At 42.6% G+C, this 16149-nt stretch overlaps 1 protein-coding gene across 5 annotated transcripts in view; it reads right to left on the bottom strand.

The window, feature by feature from the left end:
• Window positions 1–9997: 9997 nt before the first annotated feature.
• The window catches only part of LOC140492002 (organic cation/carnitine transporter 2-like), a 115411-nt gene continuing 109259 nt past the window's right edge, over window positions 9998–16149 (bottom strand). For 3 of the 5 annotated variants that reach the window (XM_072590581.1, XM_072590583.1, XM_072590580.1), the window contains one exon: window positions 9998–13088. In XM_072590581.1, coding sequence (XP_072446682.1) covers window positions 12907–13088 — 182 coding nt within the window. In that variant the 3' untranslated portion in view covers window positions 9998–12906. The remainder of the gene's footprint in view (window positions 13089–16149) is intronic. The other 2 variants (XR_011963464.1, XM_072590582.1) reach the window with 1 other exon arrangement.

Raw genomic sequence — 16149 nt, 5'->3', positions numbered from 1 at the left:
TATAGGTGGGAGGTGGGTTTTGGGGTGGGTTTTGTGTTAGGGGATGGTGTTGTCATTGGAATCATAGGGATTAGCTTTCCTGCCAATGACATTATCCGGCTAAGGTGGTTTACCAGGCTACCACAGGGAAACTGCGTCCATAAAGCTAGCAGCTCCCCCTTCTGGTGGAAGATCATCGCACTGTCAGGACCTTTACAGGGTGTTTACTTAGGCTAGCTGGCTGCCTGGTTTGGTGGAGTGAGCAGATGATACGTACCTCATCCCATCTCCTCTGGGAGACATGAACAATGTCAGAAGATGTCCCAGTTCAGCTTCTTGTCATTTCTCTGTCCCCTGCCCCACCCAACATCTCTGCTAATGCAGGGGGCTGATAAATTCAGCCCAGTATTTCAGACAATATGCCTGATGCATAAAGCCAAGGAACAGCATGGTTAGTGCAGACTACAAGCATCATCATTCAAATGAACAGGCAGCATGAAACTGCTCCTCATTCCTGAAGAAGGGCTTATGCCCGAAACGTCGATTCTCCTGCTCCTTGGATGCTGCCTGACCTGCTGCGCTTTTCCAGTAACACATTTTTCAGCATGAAAATGCTGCTCTGTTTATATTGTCTTGATTGGCCACAAGTTAGCATAATCCCTTTGCCAGTTTTTAGGGTTGTTTAAATTATTCCACACAGAAGGTTTTTCCTGTGTTGTGGAAATTGAGAAGGGGAGTCCGAGCATCGGCACTGGGACAGAAGGGGAGACTGAGGATCAGCACTGGGACTGAAGGGGAGACTGAGGATCATCATGGGCAGTTTAATGAACAAGCATACTCTCAGAGGCGGAACTAATTAGGTGAGGCAGATCTGACGAAAATTGAGTAGGATGCAACTTTGCCACCTAGTGGATATATATCGACATAAATACGGCTAACTATTGTAAAAGAAAGACAAAAAATATAGGTAATTCAACTCTTTGAGAAGTACAGTGAAGATGTTTCAATGCCACCATCAATAGGTACGAGTATCCAGGTGCAAAGACTCAAGTAGAAAGTAATAAGAAACAAAGTTAAAAGTTAAACATTGCAGTCACTCTTAGAATGAAGTTGAAAAATAAAGAAATAAAGCTAAAAGTTCAAATATTGCATTTTTTCCTAAGTACTTAGACATGTTGGGATTGCACTTCCTACAAGGGCTCAATCTCCTTCACATTGGCACATTTTCCCTGCACTGGCTCAATCTCCCCTGTTCCTGTTGGAGGAACCTCCATCGCTGAGTTGATTTGCTCCTGGGAACTCAGGCATCTGCGCTGGGCCTCGGCCTCCCCTTCTGTCCCTGTGCCGATCCGCGGTCTCCCCTTCAGTCCCTGTGCCGATCCTCGGTCTCCCCTTCTGTCCCTGTGCCGATCCGCGGTCTCCCCCTCTGTCCCTGTGCCGATCCACGGTCTCCCCTTCTGTCTCTGTGCTGATCCTCAGTCTCTCCTTCTGTCCCTGTGCTGATCCACGGTCTCCCCTTGGACCACATGCCAATCGACAGTCTCACTTTCGGTGTGTGTGCCAATCTTTGGTGTCCCCTTCTGTCCCCGTGTTAATCCTCGGTCACCCCTTTGGTGTGTGTGCTGATCCACAGTCTCCCCTTCAGTGTGTGTACCGATCCACAGTCTCCCCTTCTGTCCCCATGTCCATCCTTGGTCTCCCCTTCAGTGTGTGTACTGATCCACAGTCTCCCCTTCTGTCCCCATGTCCATCCTTGGTCTCCCCTTCAGTGTGTGTACCAATCCACAGTCTCCCCTTCTGTCCCCATGTCCATTCTTGGTCTCCCCTTCAGTGTGTGTACCGATCCACAGTCTCCCCTTCTGTCCCCATGTCCATCCTTGGTCTCCCCTTCAGTGTGTGTACCGATCCACAGTCTCCCCTTCTGTCCCCATGTCCATTCTTGGTCTCCCCTTCAGTGTGTGTACCGATCCACAGTCTCCCCTTCTGTCCCCATGTCCATCCTTGGTCTCCCCTTCAGTGTGTGTACTGATCCACAGTCTCCCCTTCTGTCCCCATGTCCATTCTTGGTCTCCCCTTCAGTGTGTGTACCGATCCACAGTCTCCCCTTCTGTCCCCATGTCCATCCTTGGTCTCCCCTTCAGTATGTGTACTGATCCACAGTCTCCCCTTCTGTCCCCATGTCCATCCTTGGTCTCCCCTTCAGTGTGTGTACCGATCCACAGTCTCCCCTTCTGTCCCCATGTCCATTCTTGGTCTCCCCTTCAGTGTGTGTACTGATCCACAGTCTCCCCTTCTGTCCCCATGTCCATCCTTGGTCTCCCCTTCAGTGTGTGTACCGATCCACAGTCTCCCCTTCTGTCCCCATGTCCATTCTTGGTCTCCCCTTCAGTGTGTGTACCGATCCACAGTCTCCCCTTCTGTCCCCATGTCCATCCTTGGTCTCCCCTTCAGTGTGTGTACCGATCCACAGTCTCCCTTTCTGTCCCCATGTCCATCTTTGGTCTCCCCTTCTGTCCCTGTGCTGATCCATGGTCTCCCCTTGGACCACATGCCGATCTACGGTCTCACTTTCGGTGTGTGTGCCAATCTTTGGTCTCCCCTTCTGTCCCTGTGCTAATCCTCGATCACCCCTTCAGTGCTGCAGCCTCCCTCCAAATGGTGAGTTAGTAGAAAAAAACCTAAAAATATATCAAAACTGAAAAGATCAAAAAATGAGAAAATAAAAAAAAGGAAGAGAGCAGATGATATGGACGAAGCCACTTTGCTACCATCTTGCAGAAATGTGTAAGAAATTATATCATTATCAAATTATATCAATTATATTATAGATCTCAACATCATTTACCTGTCTGATTCCAAACCCTTTAAAATATTGACCTAATAGAACATTATGAATCTTTGCTATAAAGTGTTCTCAATGCCAACTCCTCTTTAAGGTATGCTTCCTGTCATCACTCCAGTTCTGATTTCAAGTTTATGTCTGTTATTCCTGACCAGACATAATAGCCTGTCATATTGTTTAATTGTTTTAAATGACTTCATTTAATCATGTCTGAATCTATTCCCAAGGAAATAGATTAGATTCCCTACAGTGTGGAATTAGGCCCTTCGGCCCAACACTGACCCTCCGAAAAGTAACCCACCCAGACACCATTTGCCTCTTACTAATGCACCTAACACAATGGGCAATTTAGCATGGCCAATCCACCTGACCTGCATATCTTTGGACCATGGGAGGAAACCTGAGCACCCAGAAGAAACCCATGCAGAGAATGTGCAAATTCCATACAGACAGTCACTCGAGGTTGGAATTGAACCGGTGTCCCTGGCGCTGTGAGGGTGTAGTGCTAGCCACTGAGCCACCGTGCTGCCCTAGTCTAGTCTAATATATGTAAAATATAACCCTTTTGGTGTGGAAGCATTAATGGTGAATCTGGAATATGTAACATTTACTTATTTGATGTTTGATTATGTTAATCCGGTATTGGTCCTCAGTTCTGTGTGTAATCAGTTATCCCTGGGCATGGATGCTGCCTGATTTGAGAAAAGTACATGAAATCGTGGACAACCTGCTGAACACATAAGAGCAGACATTTTAAAGCATGGAATAAAATTCCTGTACACAGAATATGAAGTGCATCTCTCTGCATATTTCTGAGATATAAAACATGATTTTCTGGGCAAATACATTCTTTCAGGGGTAGCTGCCTGGAAGACAGCAGTATTTCAGAGGATGTATCCTTGTCTAATGCAATCCTCTGGTGAAAACTATGAGATATTAAATTGATATGTACATTTGATGAAAGGTCATAAGCTGATGGTGGATAACCCCTTTTATATGTTAAATATGAAATGCGGCAGATGAGTACAGGAGTTGGAACTTCATGTTGTGGCTGTACAGGACATTGGCAAGGCCACTTGATGAATACTGCACACGATTCTGGTTGCTGTGCTCTAGGAGGGATGTTGTTGAACTTGAAAGAGTGCAGAAAAGATTTACAAGGATGTTGCCAGGATTGGGGGTTTGAGCTATAGGGAGAGGCTCAAATATATTTGGTTGGCGTGTATGAGTTGGATTGAAAGGTCTGTTTATATGCTGCATGACTGGCTGATCCTATGACTCTATGTGTGAGGGGCAGAACCACTGTGCTGCCAATTGTACTGTGGTGATAGCTGTAATGAAGTGATAGACATTGATCACACACAGGGCATCTGATGGAGATACCTGCCACCCAACCTTTTCTGTGCCAGTTCTCTACGTTGCCAGTCTTACAATGCTGACTCACACTTATAGGTGCGTGAAGCTTTGAGTAGACTGTTTTACATACTGTGTCAGAGTGCAGCAGTTCACCCTTCATTATGTGGGTGTTGGCAATACTTATTATTTACCAATTTTGAGAAAGTGGAAATGGAAAATTTGGACAATTCCTCAGTTACAAAGGATTTACCATGGGACTTTCAGGAACACAGAAAGTCAAGGAGAACTTTGGAATGGCTGCTATTTAAAGAAAACCAAGTGACTTTGGGGAAAAATATTTTAACAGAGAGATAAGAGATTGTTTTATGACCTGCAATGGTTGACCAAAAGAAGGGATTTAGGGATGGTCCAGTACTGGAGGTTTCCTAGCAACAACCTCTGAAATTGAAATTGTTGTATCTTCCAGTACAATAGTTTTAGTCAGTTGGAAAAAGACCTCCAGGGGGGAAATAATACATTATGTCTCTTCTGAAAAATGGACTGGAATATTTCAAGAAGGAAAACATTTCCTCGATCTCTGTCAGTAAAAGAAAAAATGCCCTTAGACTACAACCTGTTAGGAAGCTCCTTTCCCATAAGCAATGAGTTTGAAGAAAAAGATAAGGTTTCAGATTTCAGAACATCTAATGGATTTCCAGTTAAATTTGAAATGTGATCTGAGAATCTTGCATTCCTTTCAATCACAGCAATTTATCTTCTTAACAGGAAACCTAAGGAACTATGAGAAGTCAACTCATTTTACCCTATTGTTTGAACTCTTGATCAACTATGGTGCTCTTTGCTACAATTTTCTCAGACCTATTACACTCTGAAGAGCTGGGTTATGTTGCCATGGCTGTCTATGAATATATGTGTGTTGGATTAAGGAGATACAAGTCGGCATAGTATCTTAAATTTATCACATTTTTAAAGATTAACTTTGTTCTTAATAAAGATTTTTTTTGAGTTTATTGAAGAAACTTGATGAAAGTCTGTTTTGCACTAGGTAGCAGTAATGAAAGGAAACACTTTGATTATTTTGATGACAAAATAAGACATTTACATTTTTGGTACCCTTCATGGAGTAGTGGTGCTTGATTTCCAATGGTACCCCTCTCTGAGTTGTGACACATCAATGAGCCTGGTCTCCTGAACTGCCACAGGCACTGACCTCTGCAGTCCCTCCTATCCAGGCTGCCTTCCTCAGTTGGGATGTTCTCCTGTTGCCATCCACTGGGAAAACTACACACCTTCTCTCCCAGACAGCTTTAATGAGAACCACGAGGGAGATATCTGCAAACCCTTTTCCTGGTCATTGACATCTCCAGGGGTTGGCTGGAGTGATGAGCAGAGGTTGTGTAATGTTGCGATCTTGTTGAATGGGTGCTGTCAAGTTTCCTTTTAAATATGGTTCAGGATGTTGGAGTTAGAATGATCTAGATGGGTTTTAAAACTTCCTTCGGCCAACTGAGAAACATTTGGTTCTTCATGCATGCATGAATATACAGTGTGCTGTGAAGAAAATGGGCTGGATCTGCCCTGCTCCTGCTCAGAAGTCCCTCCTGCCTTTATGCCCACCTTCACAATTAGTCTTAAATAAAGAATATCCTGCCCAATGAAAGAGGAGGAATTTCTAAAATGAGTTCAGGAGAACCATCTTGGCTAGTCTGCAACTAGGCAGGAGGTATTGTTGGATCTGGGATGGGGGAATGAAGTCAGGCAAGTAGAACGTCATAGTGACTCAGTGGTAAGCACTGCTGCCTCCCAGTGCTGGGGACCCGGGTTCAATTCCAGCCTCAGGTGACCGTCTGTGTGGAGTTTACACTGCGTGTCCTCCCACAGTCCAAAGACGTGCAGGTTAGGTGGATGGGCTATGCTAAATTGCCTATAGTGTTCAGGGACGCCTAGGGTTATAAGTAGAGGGTGTGAATTTGGATTGGATGCTCTTTGCAGAGTCGATGTGGGCTTGTTGGGCCAAATGGCCTGTTTCCACACTGTAGGGATCCTATGATTCCATTCTATGAAAATGAATGTCTATCAAAGAACACAAGGGAAAAGTAATCACTGAAAGATAAGGCTCAGAATAGTAATGAAAACAGGAGGAACAAGCTAAAGTTGAACTTGGAAATTGGAAGACAGATGATTTTAATGGGATAAGAGGAGATTTAATCAGCATAAAATTGAACCACAGACTGAAAGGAAAACCTGGCAAACAATGGGTGATCATTGAGGTAGAACTGATTCAAGTGAAGACTCAATCTACTTCAACAACAGAGGAACAGGGGGGAGTGGGACCAAGGTCAGAGTTCCTTTAATTACAAAGGAGATATGAAATGTAAAGCAACAAAATAAAAGATATATGACACGTCCGTTTAAACTTTTAAGCTTAAACTTTAAGCAAGGCTAAAAGCAATACATTGAGAGGATAAGGTGAAGAGGGAAATAAAACTGCCAAAGAGAGAAAAAGAGAGAATAATGAGTTAACATGTAACATAAAATGTAACATAAAAATCTTCTGACAGTATATAAATAATAAGTGGATAGAAAGAGTTGGGTGGGGCCTATTTGTGGAAAATACATGGCAAGGCACGATGACTAGTTGGTATGATTATTTACTATGGAAAAGGAAGCTGGCAAAATATTGGTTGAAGTGGACATTGGTAAAGTTGATGGGGTGAAAATTGTGAGGCAGGTTATACAAACAAGATTGGGGAGAGTCAGAGTGGAAAAGTTGACTGATTTGGATGACTTGGTTTTCAGGTTGCTACGACGAAAAGGACAGACAGAGTGGAATGCACAAAATCATCTCATTTTAATGTAGGCATATGCCGATGTCCTTGTTTATGAGAGTTCACATATATTACTACGGTTTCCATATAGATTGAAAGGAGAAAGTGAGGACTGCAGATGGTGGAGATCAGAGCTGAAAAACGTGTTGCTGGAAAAGCGCAGCAGGTCAGGCAGCATCCAAGGAGCAGGAGAATCAACGTTTCGGGCATAAGCCCTTCTTCAAGAATGAGGAAGGTGTGCCAAGCAGGCTAAGATAAAAGGTAGGGAGGAGGGACTTGGGGGAGGGGCGCTGGGAATGCGATTAGTGGAAGGAGGTTAAGGTGAGGGTGATAGGCCGGAGAGGGGGTGGGGGCAGAGAGGTCAGGAAGAAGATTGCAGGTCAAAAAGGTGGTGCTGAGTCTGAGGGTTGGGACTGAGATAAGGTGGGAGAAGGTGAAATGAGGAAGCTGGAGAAATCTGCATTCATCCCTTGTGGTTGTAGGGTTCCTTGGCGGAAGATGAAGCGCTCTTCCTCCAGGCGTCGTGTTGCCATGGTCATGGTTTAACTCCCCCTCCCACTCTGCCAAGGACATGCAGGTCCTTGGCCTCCTCCATCGCCAGACCATGGCAACACGACGCCTGGAGGAAAAGCGCCTCATCTTCCGCCTAGGAACCCTCCAACCACAAGGGATGAATGCAGATTTCTCCAGCTTCCTCATTTCCCCTCCCCCCCACCTTATCACAGTCCCAACCCTCGGACTCAGCACCGCCTTCTTGACCTGCAATCTTCTTCCTGACCTCTCTGCCCCCACCCCCTCTCTGGCTGATCACCCTCACCTTAACCTCCTTCCACCTATCGCATTCCCAACGCCCTTCCCCCAAGTCCTCCCTACCTTTTTTCTTAGCCTGCTTGGCACACCCTCCTCATTCCTGAAGAAGGGCTTATGCCCGAAACGTCGATTCTCCTGCTCCTTGGATGCTGCCTGATCTGCTGCGCTTTTCCAGCAACACATTTTTCAGATATAGATTGAAAGGAACTGATTAGAAAATTAGAACATGTCTGTATCAATAAAATAGAGAATTGGAAAATGAATAGGATTAGCATTTGAAAAGTGTGGAGCTCTCAGTAAACCAACAACCTCAGAAAAATGCAGCACAGTTGGAATAAAGATGTCTCTGTACAATGCTTAATTTCATATGTGCCAAAATAAACCTAATTTATTGTTAAATCATATTTATTTATATTAAAGAGCATTTCTCTACAGTCAGGAGGTATAATCACTCATGAGGAAATTATTTAGAACAAACGACATTATGGTCACATGAGCTCGATAAGTTTGCTTCAAAACTGTGAACTGTGATATATTATTAACCAAAGTTAAAAATCACACAGCACCAAGTTATACTCCAACAGGTTTATTTGGAAGTACTAGCTTTTGGAGTGCTGCTCCTTCGTCAGGTAACTAGTTACCTGACGAAGGAGCAGTGCTCTGAAAGCTAGTACTTTCAATTAAACCTGTTTGACTATAACTTGGTGCTGTGTGATTTTTAACTTTGTCCACCCCAGTCCAAATACTGGCATCTCCACATCAAGAATAAAAGTATAAACATAAACATCTATTCACTTAAAAAGGTGTAATCTAGGTTTGCATTGAACTTGCAAGTAAATTCCAGACAAAATTAAGTTCATAGTAATCCTACATCATTTTCAATTACTGTTATTAAGTCTAAATTAATTATAGAAATTAGTTGCTAAATAAGTGAAGAGGTTTCATTGAATTCCGTACATCATGTTAGACTCTTACGATTTACCTTAACAATTGAAACACTGAAAAACAGTTGAATCATTTATCCATTATTGCATATTTAATAATCAAACTCCCTAAGGAGAATAAATAATCAACCTGCGATCATAGCAAAAACAATGCTTAAAAGAATGAAGGAAAATGAAATAAGAATTAACCAAGCATTATCAACATAATCAAATAATGGCTGCCAGCAATCATCTAGATCTAGTTCTGGAAGATGAGTAATGTTTAAAGAAATTATGTTTACAATGTGCACCATGTCTGAGATAGTCTCTAGACACTGACCCAAAATATTTGCACAAGGTATATTATTATGCTTCAATTCAAAAAATGGTCACCTTCATGTTGTTGACCACTAATGTAATCTTTTCTGTTCTTTTTCATTTCAGCCATAATATTTTGTGTCTGTTATCACTCCAATTATGTAATAGTATTTTGAACAAAAGAACACATATTTTGTTTTAACTTTAGCATGGGTGGGAAAAAAAATGTACAGCCTTTACATGTGTGCAGTTAAATGCAGAAACCCAAATGTTATTGTCAGTGATTCTCTTCCCCTCTGAATATGTATGGTAAACTTCAGAAATCTCTGTATTTACAGGAACTTCCTCAACACTGAAATATTAAGCGGAAACCAGGGCAGAGCATAGTCGGGGGCATATTTTTAAGGCAAAAGGACAGAGATTTAAAAAAGACATGGGGCAATCTTTTTACACTGAGGGTGGTTTGTGTGTGGGTTGAACTTCACATGGAACTGGTGGATGTAGGCACATTCACAACATTTAAAAGTCACTTAGATAAATACATGAATAGGAAAGGTTGGGCAGAATATGGGCGAGGAGCAGGCATGTGGGACTAAGTTTAGTTTGGGATCATGTTGGGCATGGATTAGTTGGACCTAAGGGCCTGTTTCTGTGCTGTATGATTCTATGACTTGATGCCCTCTGCAACAGACTTCCAACATTACAAAATATGTTTTTTATTTCAATTATAATAGAAAATTAATATCTTTCTTTAAAAAAACTTGATTTAATATTTTCCAGCTTCTAGTGTGTATAAACCAATCTTTACTTTGCCCTCTGTAAATTTAGATTAGATCAGATTACTTAGATTACTTACAGTGTGGAAACAGGCCCTTCGGCCCAACAAGTCCACACTGACCTGTCAAAGCGCAACCCACCCAGACCCACTCCCCTACATTTACCTAACACTACAGGCAATTTAGCATGGCCAATTCACCTAACCTGCACATTTTTAGACTGTGAGAGGAAACCGGAGCACCCGGAGGAAACCCATGCTGACACGGGGAGAATGTGCAAACTCCACACAGTTAGTCACCTCAGGCGGAAATTGAACCCAGGTCTCTGGCGCTGTGAGGCAGCAATAATATTTTACTTCTGAGTTTACTGATTATGAGAAATCTTCATTATGACAAGTTGCAAATCTGATATCATTATTGTTAGATACCTGCAGATCCCTTGAATTGTCATTTTCAAATTGAAGGTGTTAGGCCAATGTGAAATTAATGTCTTGGTGATGATAAGATCACTATACTCAATTTCCTTTGAGATCAGTGTGTGATGAGTGTTGTCACATTGTTATTGAATGCAAATTTGAGTCAGGAATGCCCAGGGAGAAATAAAAACGTGAAGCAAAAATCATCTAAGGAGAAGAGCAAGGGAAGACTGCAAGATATGTTCTTTATTGTAGTGTGCTGCCTTTTTTTTAAATGCAGGCTCTTCAAATTAGTACACATGGACAATAAATTAAAGAGGCTGATTCACATACACCTGTGTGGGAACATTAGCTGTTATGGTAAAACTTTAGATAAAAACATACTTCAGGTCACAAATGGTATAGAAATAGCTCAGATGCAGAAAAAGTAAGGAAACCAAAAGAACTGATAAAAATGAAAACATAAATGGTGAAAAATTGTGAATAGAATAGTTGAAATTTTGAGAAAAACAATCTCAGGTCAAAAAGGTTTAGAAGGATCACTTCATGAAATAAAAATCAAAAGAACAAGCATGGGTGATAAAACAAGCAAATTAGAGGCACTAACCACAAATACAGGCTGTAATATAACGATTTTCACAGAGATCTCGTAATCACTGAGACTGGCTACAAGATGGGCATCACCAGGAGATAAATAATAAAAATAACTTTAAATGGACAGGGGATTTGTAACAGGTGGAAGAGCAGCAATATTGATAAAGGAATCTATTGCAATACAAGAAAGAAGAAGTGTGAAGAACTGATCAGAACTCTTCTGGGGAGATTTGGGATTGGAGATCTCGTGCAGTGCACAGCTTCTTTGCCTCACAGCTAAATCTTCAGGTTTGAGTGCCACTTCAGGATTTGGTGACCATGGAAGATGCATTTGTAATGTGGCCAAACAGGCTGATACCAATCTCTAAGTATTTCTAATGCTTCTACGGCAAGCAGTAAGAGCAGAAAACTCTCCTGGTCACTCATGCTTGATGAAGCATGTAGCCCCTTGGCAATGAGAAAGCCTAGACATAGGAACAGATCTAAGCACATGTTTTGTCTGCCTCATGCATCGTCAGGTGTAGGAATTATAAAAAAAATAGATTTGTAATAGAAAAAGCTACAAGACTTGGAGGGAGTTACCAAAATATCTCCTGAAGCATAAATATGCCAGAGCTGAGTACTGAAATGATGAGTCAAGATTCTATAGACCAGACTTGAATTCCCTTTAATGTGGAAGATCCAAGTGAAATGTTTAAAATAATTAAACAATTTGACAAGGTAGACAGAGAGAAATTATTTCTTCTGGTGGGACAGAGCAGAATTAAGAGGCATAAGTCTGAAATTAGACATAAGCAGACTTCAGTGGTGATGTTAGGCATTCACTTCTTTACTCCCCAAAACTTGTTCACCATTTACAACACACAAGGGCAATATTCTCCACTTGCTTGGATGAGTGTAGTTCCAACTTGGATGAAGAAGCTTCGCATCATCTACATGATTCACTACAGCAATTCACCAAGCCTCCTTTGACAGCATCTTCCAAACCTGCACACATAATCGTCTTGACAAGGAGGATGTGGGAAGGATCTTTCCTCTTGTGGATAGGTCTTGAAATAGGGGTACTGTTTAAAAATCAGGGGCCAGCCTTTTAGAACATTGATGACGAGAATTTTTTTTCTCCTCTCTCAGAGGGTCTTGCGATTTTGGAGCTCTCTGCCTCAGAAGATGACGGACAGAAGGTCATTGAATATTATTAAAACATAATCAAAGATTATCCTGGGTAGATGGGAATGTACAGTTCAAAATGCAAACAAATAGGTACAATCATATGGAATGGCGGAACAGGTTTGAATGGCTGATTGGCATACTTCTGCTCTTTGCATGGTCCCTCCATGTCTCACTCATTCGTCACTTAGAATCATAGGTCAAAATCCCAGGAAATTGTCCCAGCCAGCACTGTGGATGTACCTGCACCACATGGACTGCTGCTGTTCAAGAATGTAGATAATTACCGTGCCAAAGAGAATTAACAATGGGCAATAAATGCCAGTCGACTTCATAAATGAATACAAAGCAGTTGAAACTTTCAACTCTTACTCACAAAATGTTTAAGCTGAAAATGATAGGTTTTACTTAAGCATGACAAATAAGGAGTATCAGGAGGTGGTTGAACAGATGGAGTTAAAGTTAATGTCAATCATGATTTAATTGAATGCTGAACTGAATAACATTTATGCTCCAAGTTCTAATCTGCAAACATATTTCTAATCTTATATCAACAGTGAGATTTAGACCCAAAGTTGGTTGAATGGAGCTGAGGGGGTAGTTGACAGATAGCAAAAAGCACTGACCGAAATAACTTTATTTCTCTGGTGCTGATGTTTGTTTCAGTGTCTTTAGCAAAATTGTATGATCAGGAGGAACCTATCCAATGAGCAGAGGCAATGAGACGTAAGTTAGCAAAAAAAATGCAACAAACTGTTTGGCTAAGACCCCATAAAAAGTCCAGGCCGGTGAAGTTTTTATTAAAACCTTGTATAACATATGAAATAATGCTGCATGCCTGGCATTTGAGAATTTGACTATGGCCATGGATTGTCTATGTTGCATTTTTAGATATACTTACCATACAATGAACACTGTGGCATAAATTGAAAATAAATGATGAACATCCAGTGCTCCACTGCTGAGATCTTTCACCAAAACTGGGTCAAAGTTCCTCTTTCTTAATAGCCATACAATTAACTTCTGTGGTTGTTTCGTTTGTATTAAGATAGTAGCGGTGGTTCCAAGCATTTTTGAATCTGCAATAGAGTAAACAACAACTGTGTAAAGGAATAGACATTATCTGTAATTTTCCTATCACATTTCAACTGTAGATACAGTCACTTTTTTTTTGCTTTAATTCATTAATTCAAAAATGCTCAGTATCAGGTTGTATGAAAATGTAGTGTGCCAATGCTCTAATACATGATCATTTCAGAGAAGAGGTGGATCATGCACAAACATGAGATTTTCACAGAAGTTTATGTAATCATATACTAAGCCATTCCAATCTGGTTCCTGTATGAGGGAATTGCAGTACTGAAACATGTTAGTGAATGCCCAAGGTACTTATTTAGAACTAAATGCACTCAATCATAATGATCTTGGCACTTGCAGTTTTTCCAGCAGTGTTTTCATGTTTTATTTTGAATAGCATTTCCTTTATTGTCACGTGTACTCAACATACAGATGTACAGAAGTACATGAAATATTTTACAATGTCACCTCTTACGATGCTATCTGAGGTACAAGTACCGAGGTACAAATCTTAGATACAAAAAGAGGAATGAAAAAGAAATAAGACATAGTTAAAAAGATAGTCAATTACAGTCATATAAAGAAATTTCAAATAAACATTACATTACAGTAGCTGAACACAGGGGCTTCCACATGAGCACTCATGCTAGACCCCACTCCAGTAACTGTCCCTGCTCCACTCTAAGCGTCCACTCCACTCCGCACTGGTTCTCAGTTGCTCCAATGTATGTTTTCTCTGGGACTGAATTCCCCTCACTGGCCCCTGCTCCAGGACTTGATTCCCTTTGCTGGCCTCCCCTCCAGGACTTGATTCCCCTCACTGGCCTCCGCTCTGGGTCTGCTTCCCATCATAGGCCTCCAATCTGAGACTGGATTTCCCTCACTCGCCTCCGCGTTGGGACTGAATTCCCCTTGCTGACTCCTGCTCCGGGACTGGATTCCCCTCACTGGCCTCTGATCTTGGACTGGATTCCCCTCACTGGCCTCCTCTCCAGGTCTGGATTCCCCTCACTGGCCTCCTCTCCAGGTCTGGATTCCCCTCACTGGCCTTCGCTCCAGGACTGGATTTCCCTCACTGGCCTCCACATAGGGACTGGATTCCCCTCACTGGCCTCCTCTCCAGGTCTGGATTCCCCTCACTGGCCTTCGCTCCAGGACTGGATTTCCCTCACTGGCCTCCACATAGGGACTGAATTCTCCTTGCTGACTCCCGCTCCAGGACTGGATTCCCCTCACTGGCCTCTGCTCTGGGACTGGATTCCCCTCACTGGCCTCAGCTCTGAGACTTGATTCCTCCCACTGGCCTCCTTTCCGGGTCTGGATTCACCTCACATGAGTAAAGTGCAAAAAACTTTACATATTGGCTTTAACATAAAGTTCTACAGTGATTTGTTTCAACTGTGTTGGCAAAAGAATACAAAAAAATTATAGTTTGGGAGGGATAATGGGGTTCAGACTTTGCACTTGTGTGATCTACATTTCTCAATCAAGTTCAGGGTGATAGGAACTCAACTCAAATGAGAGAAGAAAACCAATCACAAACCATCCACATTCAATAGTAAATGGGCAGGCTGACTAGAAATTGGAAAAAAATCAGGCTAGTGTTGTGAAGGTGCAATTTCAAAAATACTAATTTATAATAAAATTGACTACACAAATACTTACCTTGATTATTTTGTGGAGAACGTTTAGCAAAGCAAATGACACTTGCTTTAGCAACAGTAATGTTGCAATTTCAAGCATTAAGCTGCTAGGGTGGCACACTTTGAAAATGAGATCACATTTCCCAGCTAGTGTTGGAAAAAAATTGCATTTGATCACACAGAGTAAGAGCGATAAATTCCCTGGAACAATATCCTTTGCTCCCCCTTTCTCTCCTTTATCTGAAACCGCTCTCATCCAATCTCTTTGGAGGATCTGATCACAACAAGCGGAGGGTTCCTAAAGGAGGTGCCTTCATTGCTGCAATCTGCACCATAAGCACCAAATTATCACAAGCTCTGCAATATGCATCCTGTTCTCTACAACACTTTACTCACCTATTATTCCTTCCTTACTGAGGTATATTGACACTTTGGAAAAAATGAGGACTGCAGATGCTGGAGATCAGAGTCAAGACATGTGATGTTGAAAACGCACAGCCGGTCAGGCGCATCTGACGGTTCGAGCGTAAGCCGTTCATCAGGAATGTGGGGGGAGGGGGGTGGTCCAAGAGGGCTGAGAGATAAATGGGAGGGGGGTGAGGCTGGGGTGGAGGTAGCTAAGAATACGATAGGTAGATGAAGGTGGGGGGTAATGGTGATCGGTCGAAGTGGAGGGTGGAGCGGATAGGTGGGAAGGAAGACGGACAGGTAGAACTGTTCAAGAGGGCAGTGCTAAGTTGGAGGTTTGGATCTGGGATAATGTGGGGGGAGGGGAAATGAGGAAACTGGTGGAATTGACACTGATCTTGTGTGGTTGGATGGTCCCAAGGTGGAAGATGAAGTGATCTTCCTTTCAGGCATCGGGTGAACACCTCCACCACCTCCTCCACCACCAAATCCTAACCACCTGACGCCTGGAGGAAGAACACCTCATCTTCCACCTAGGGACCCTCCAACCGCACAGGATCATTGTCAATTCCTCAATTCCTACCACCCTCTTATCCCAGATCCAACTGTCTAACTCGGCACTGCCTGCTTGAACTGTGTCTTCCTTCCCACCTCTCCACTCCACCCTCCTCTCTGACCTATCACCATCACCCCCTACCTTCATTTACCTATCACATTCCTAGCTACCTCCCCCAACCGGCTCCGCCCTCTCTCATTTATCTCTCAGCCCCCTTGGCTGCCCCCCCAACATATTCCTGATGAAGAGCTTATGCTCAAAACGTCGACTCTCCTGCACCTCATATGCTGCCTGACCGGCTGCGCTTTTCCAGCGCCACATGGCTTGACTCTATATTTACACTTTGTTCGATTGTGGATTTTGTTTAATATTCACAATCTTATATACAAATTCACCCACAACTTCTCCTCACCATAACACTGCAATTTTCTCCAAACCAATGTATCTTCTTCTGAT

Source organism: Chiloscyllium punctatum, chromosome 20 (genome assembly GCF_047496795.1).
Source record: "Chiloscyllium punctatum isolate Juve2018m chromosome 20, sChiPun1.3, whole genome shotgun sequence".
Classification (NCBI taxonomy): Eukaryota; Metazoa; Chordata; class Chondrichthyes; order Orectolobiformes; family Hemiscylliidae; genus Chiloscyllium; species Chiloscyllium punctatum.
This window is presented reverse-complemented; position numbering and strand designations above follow the sequence as displayed.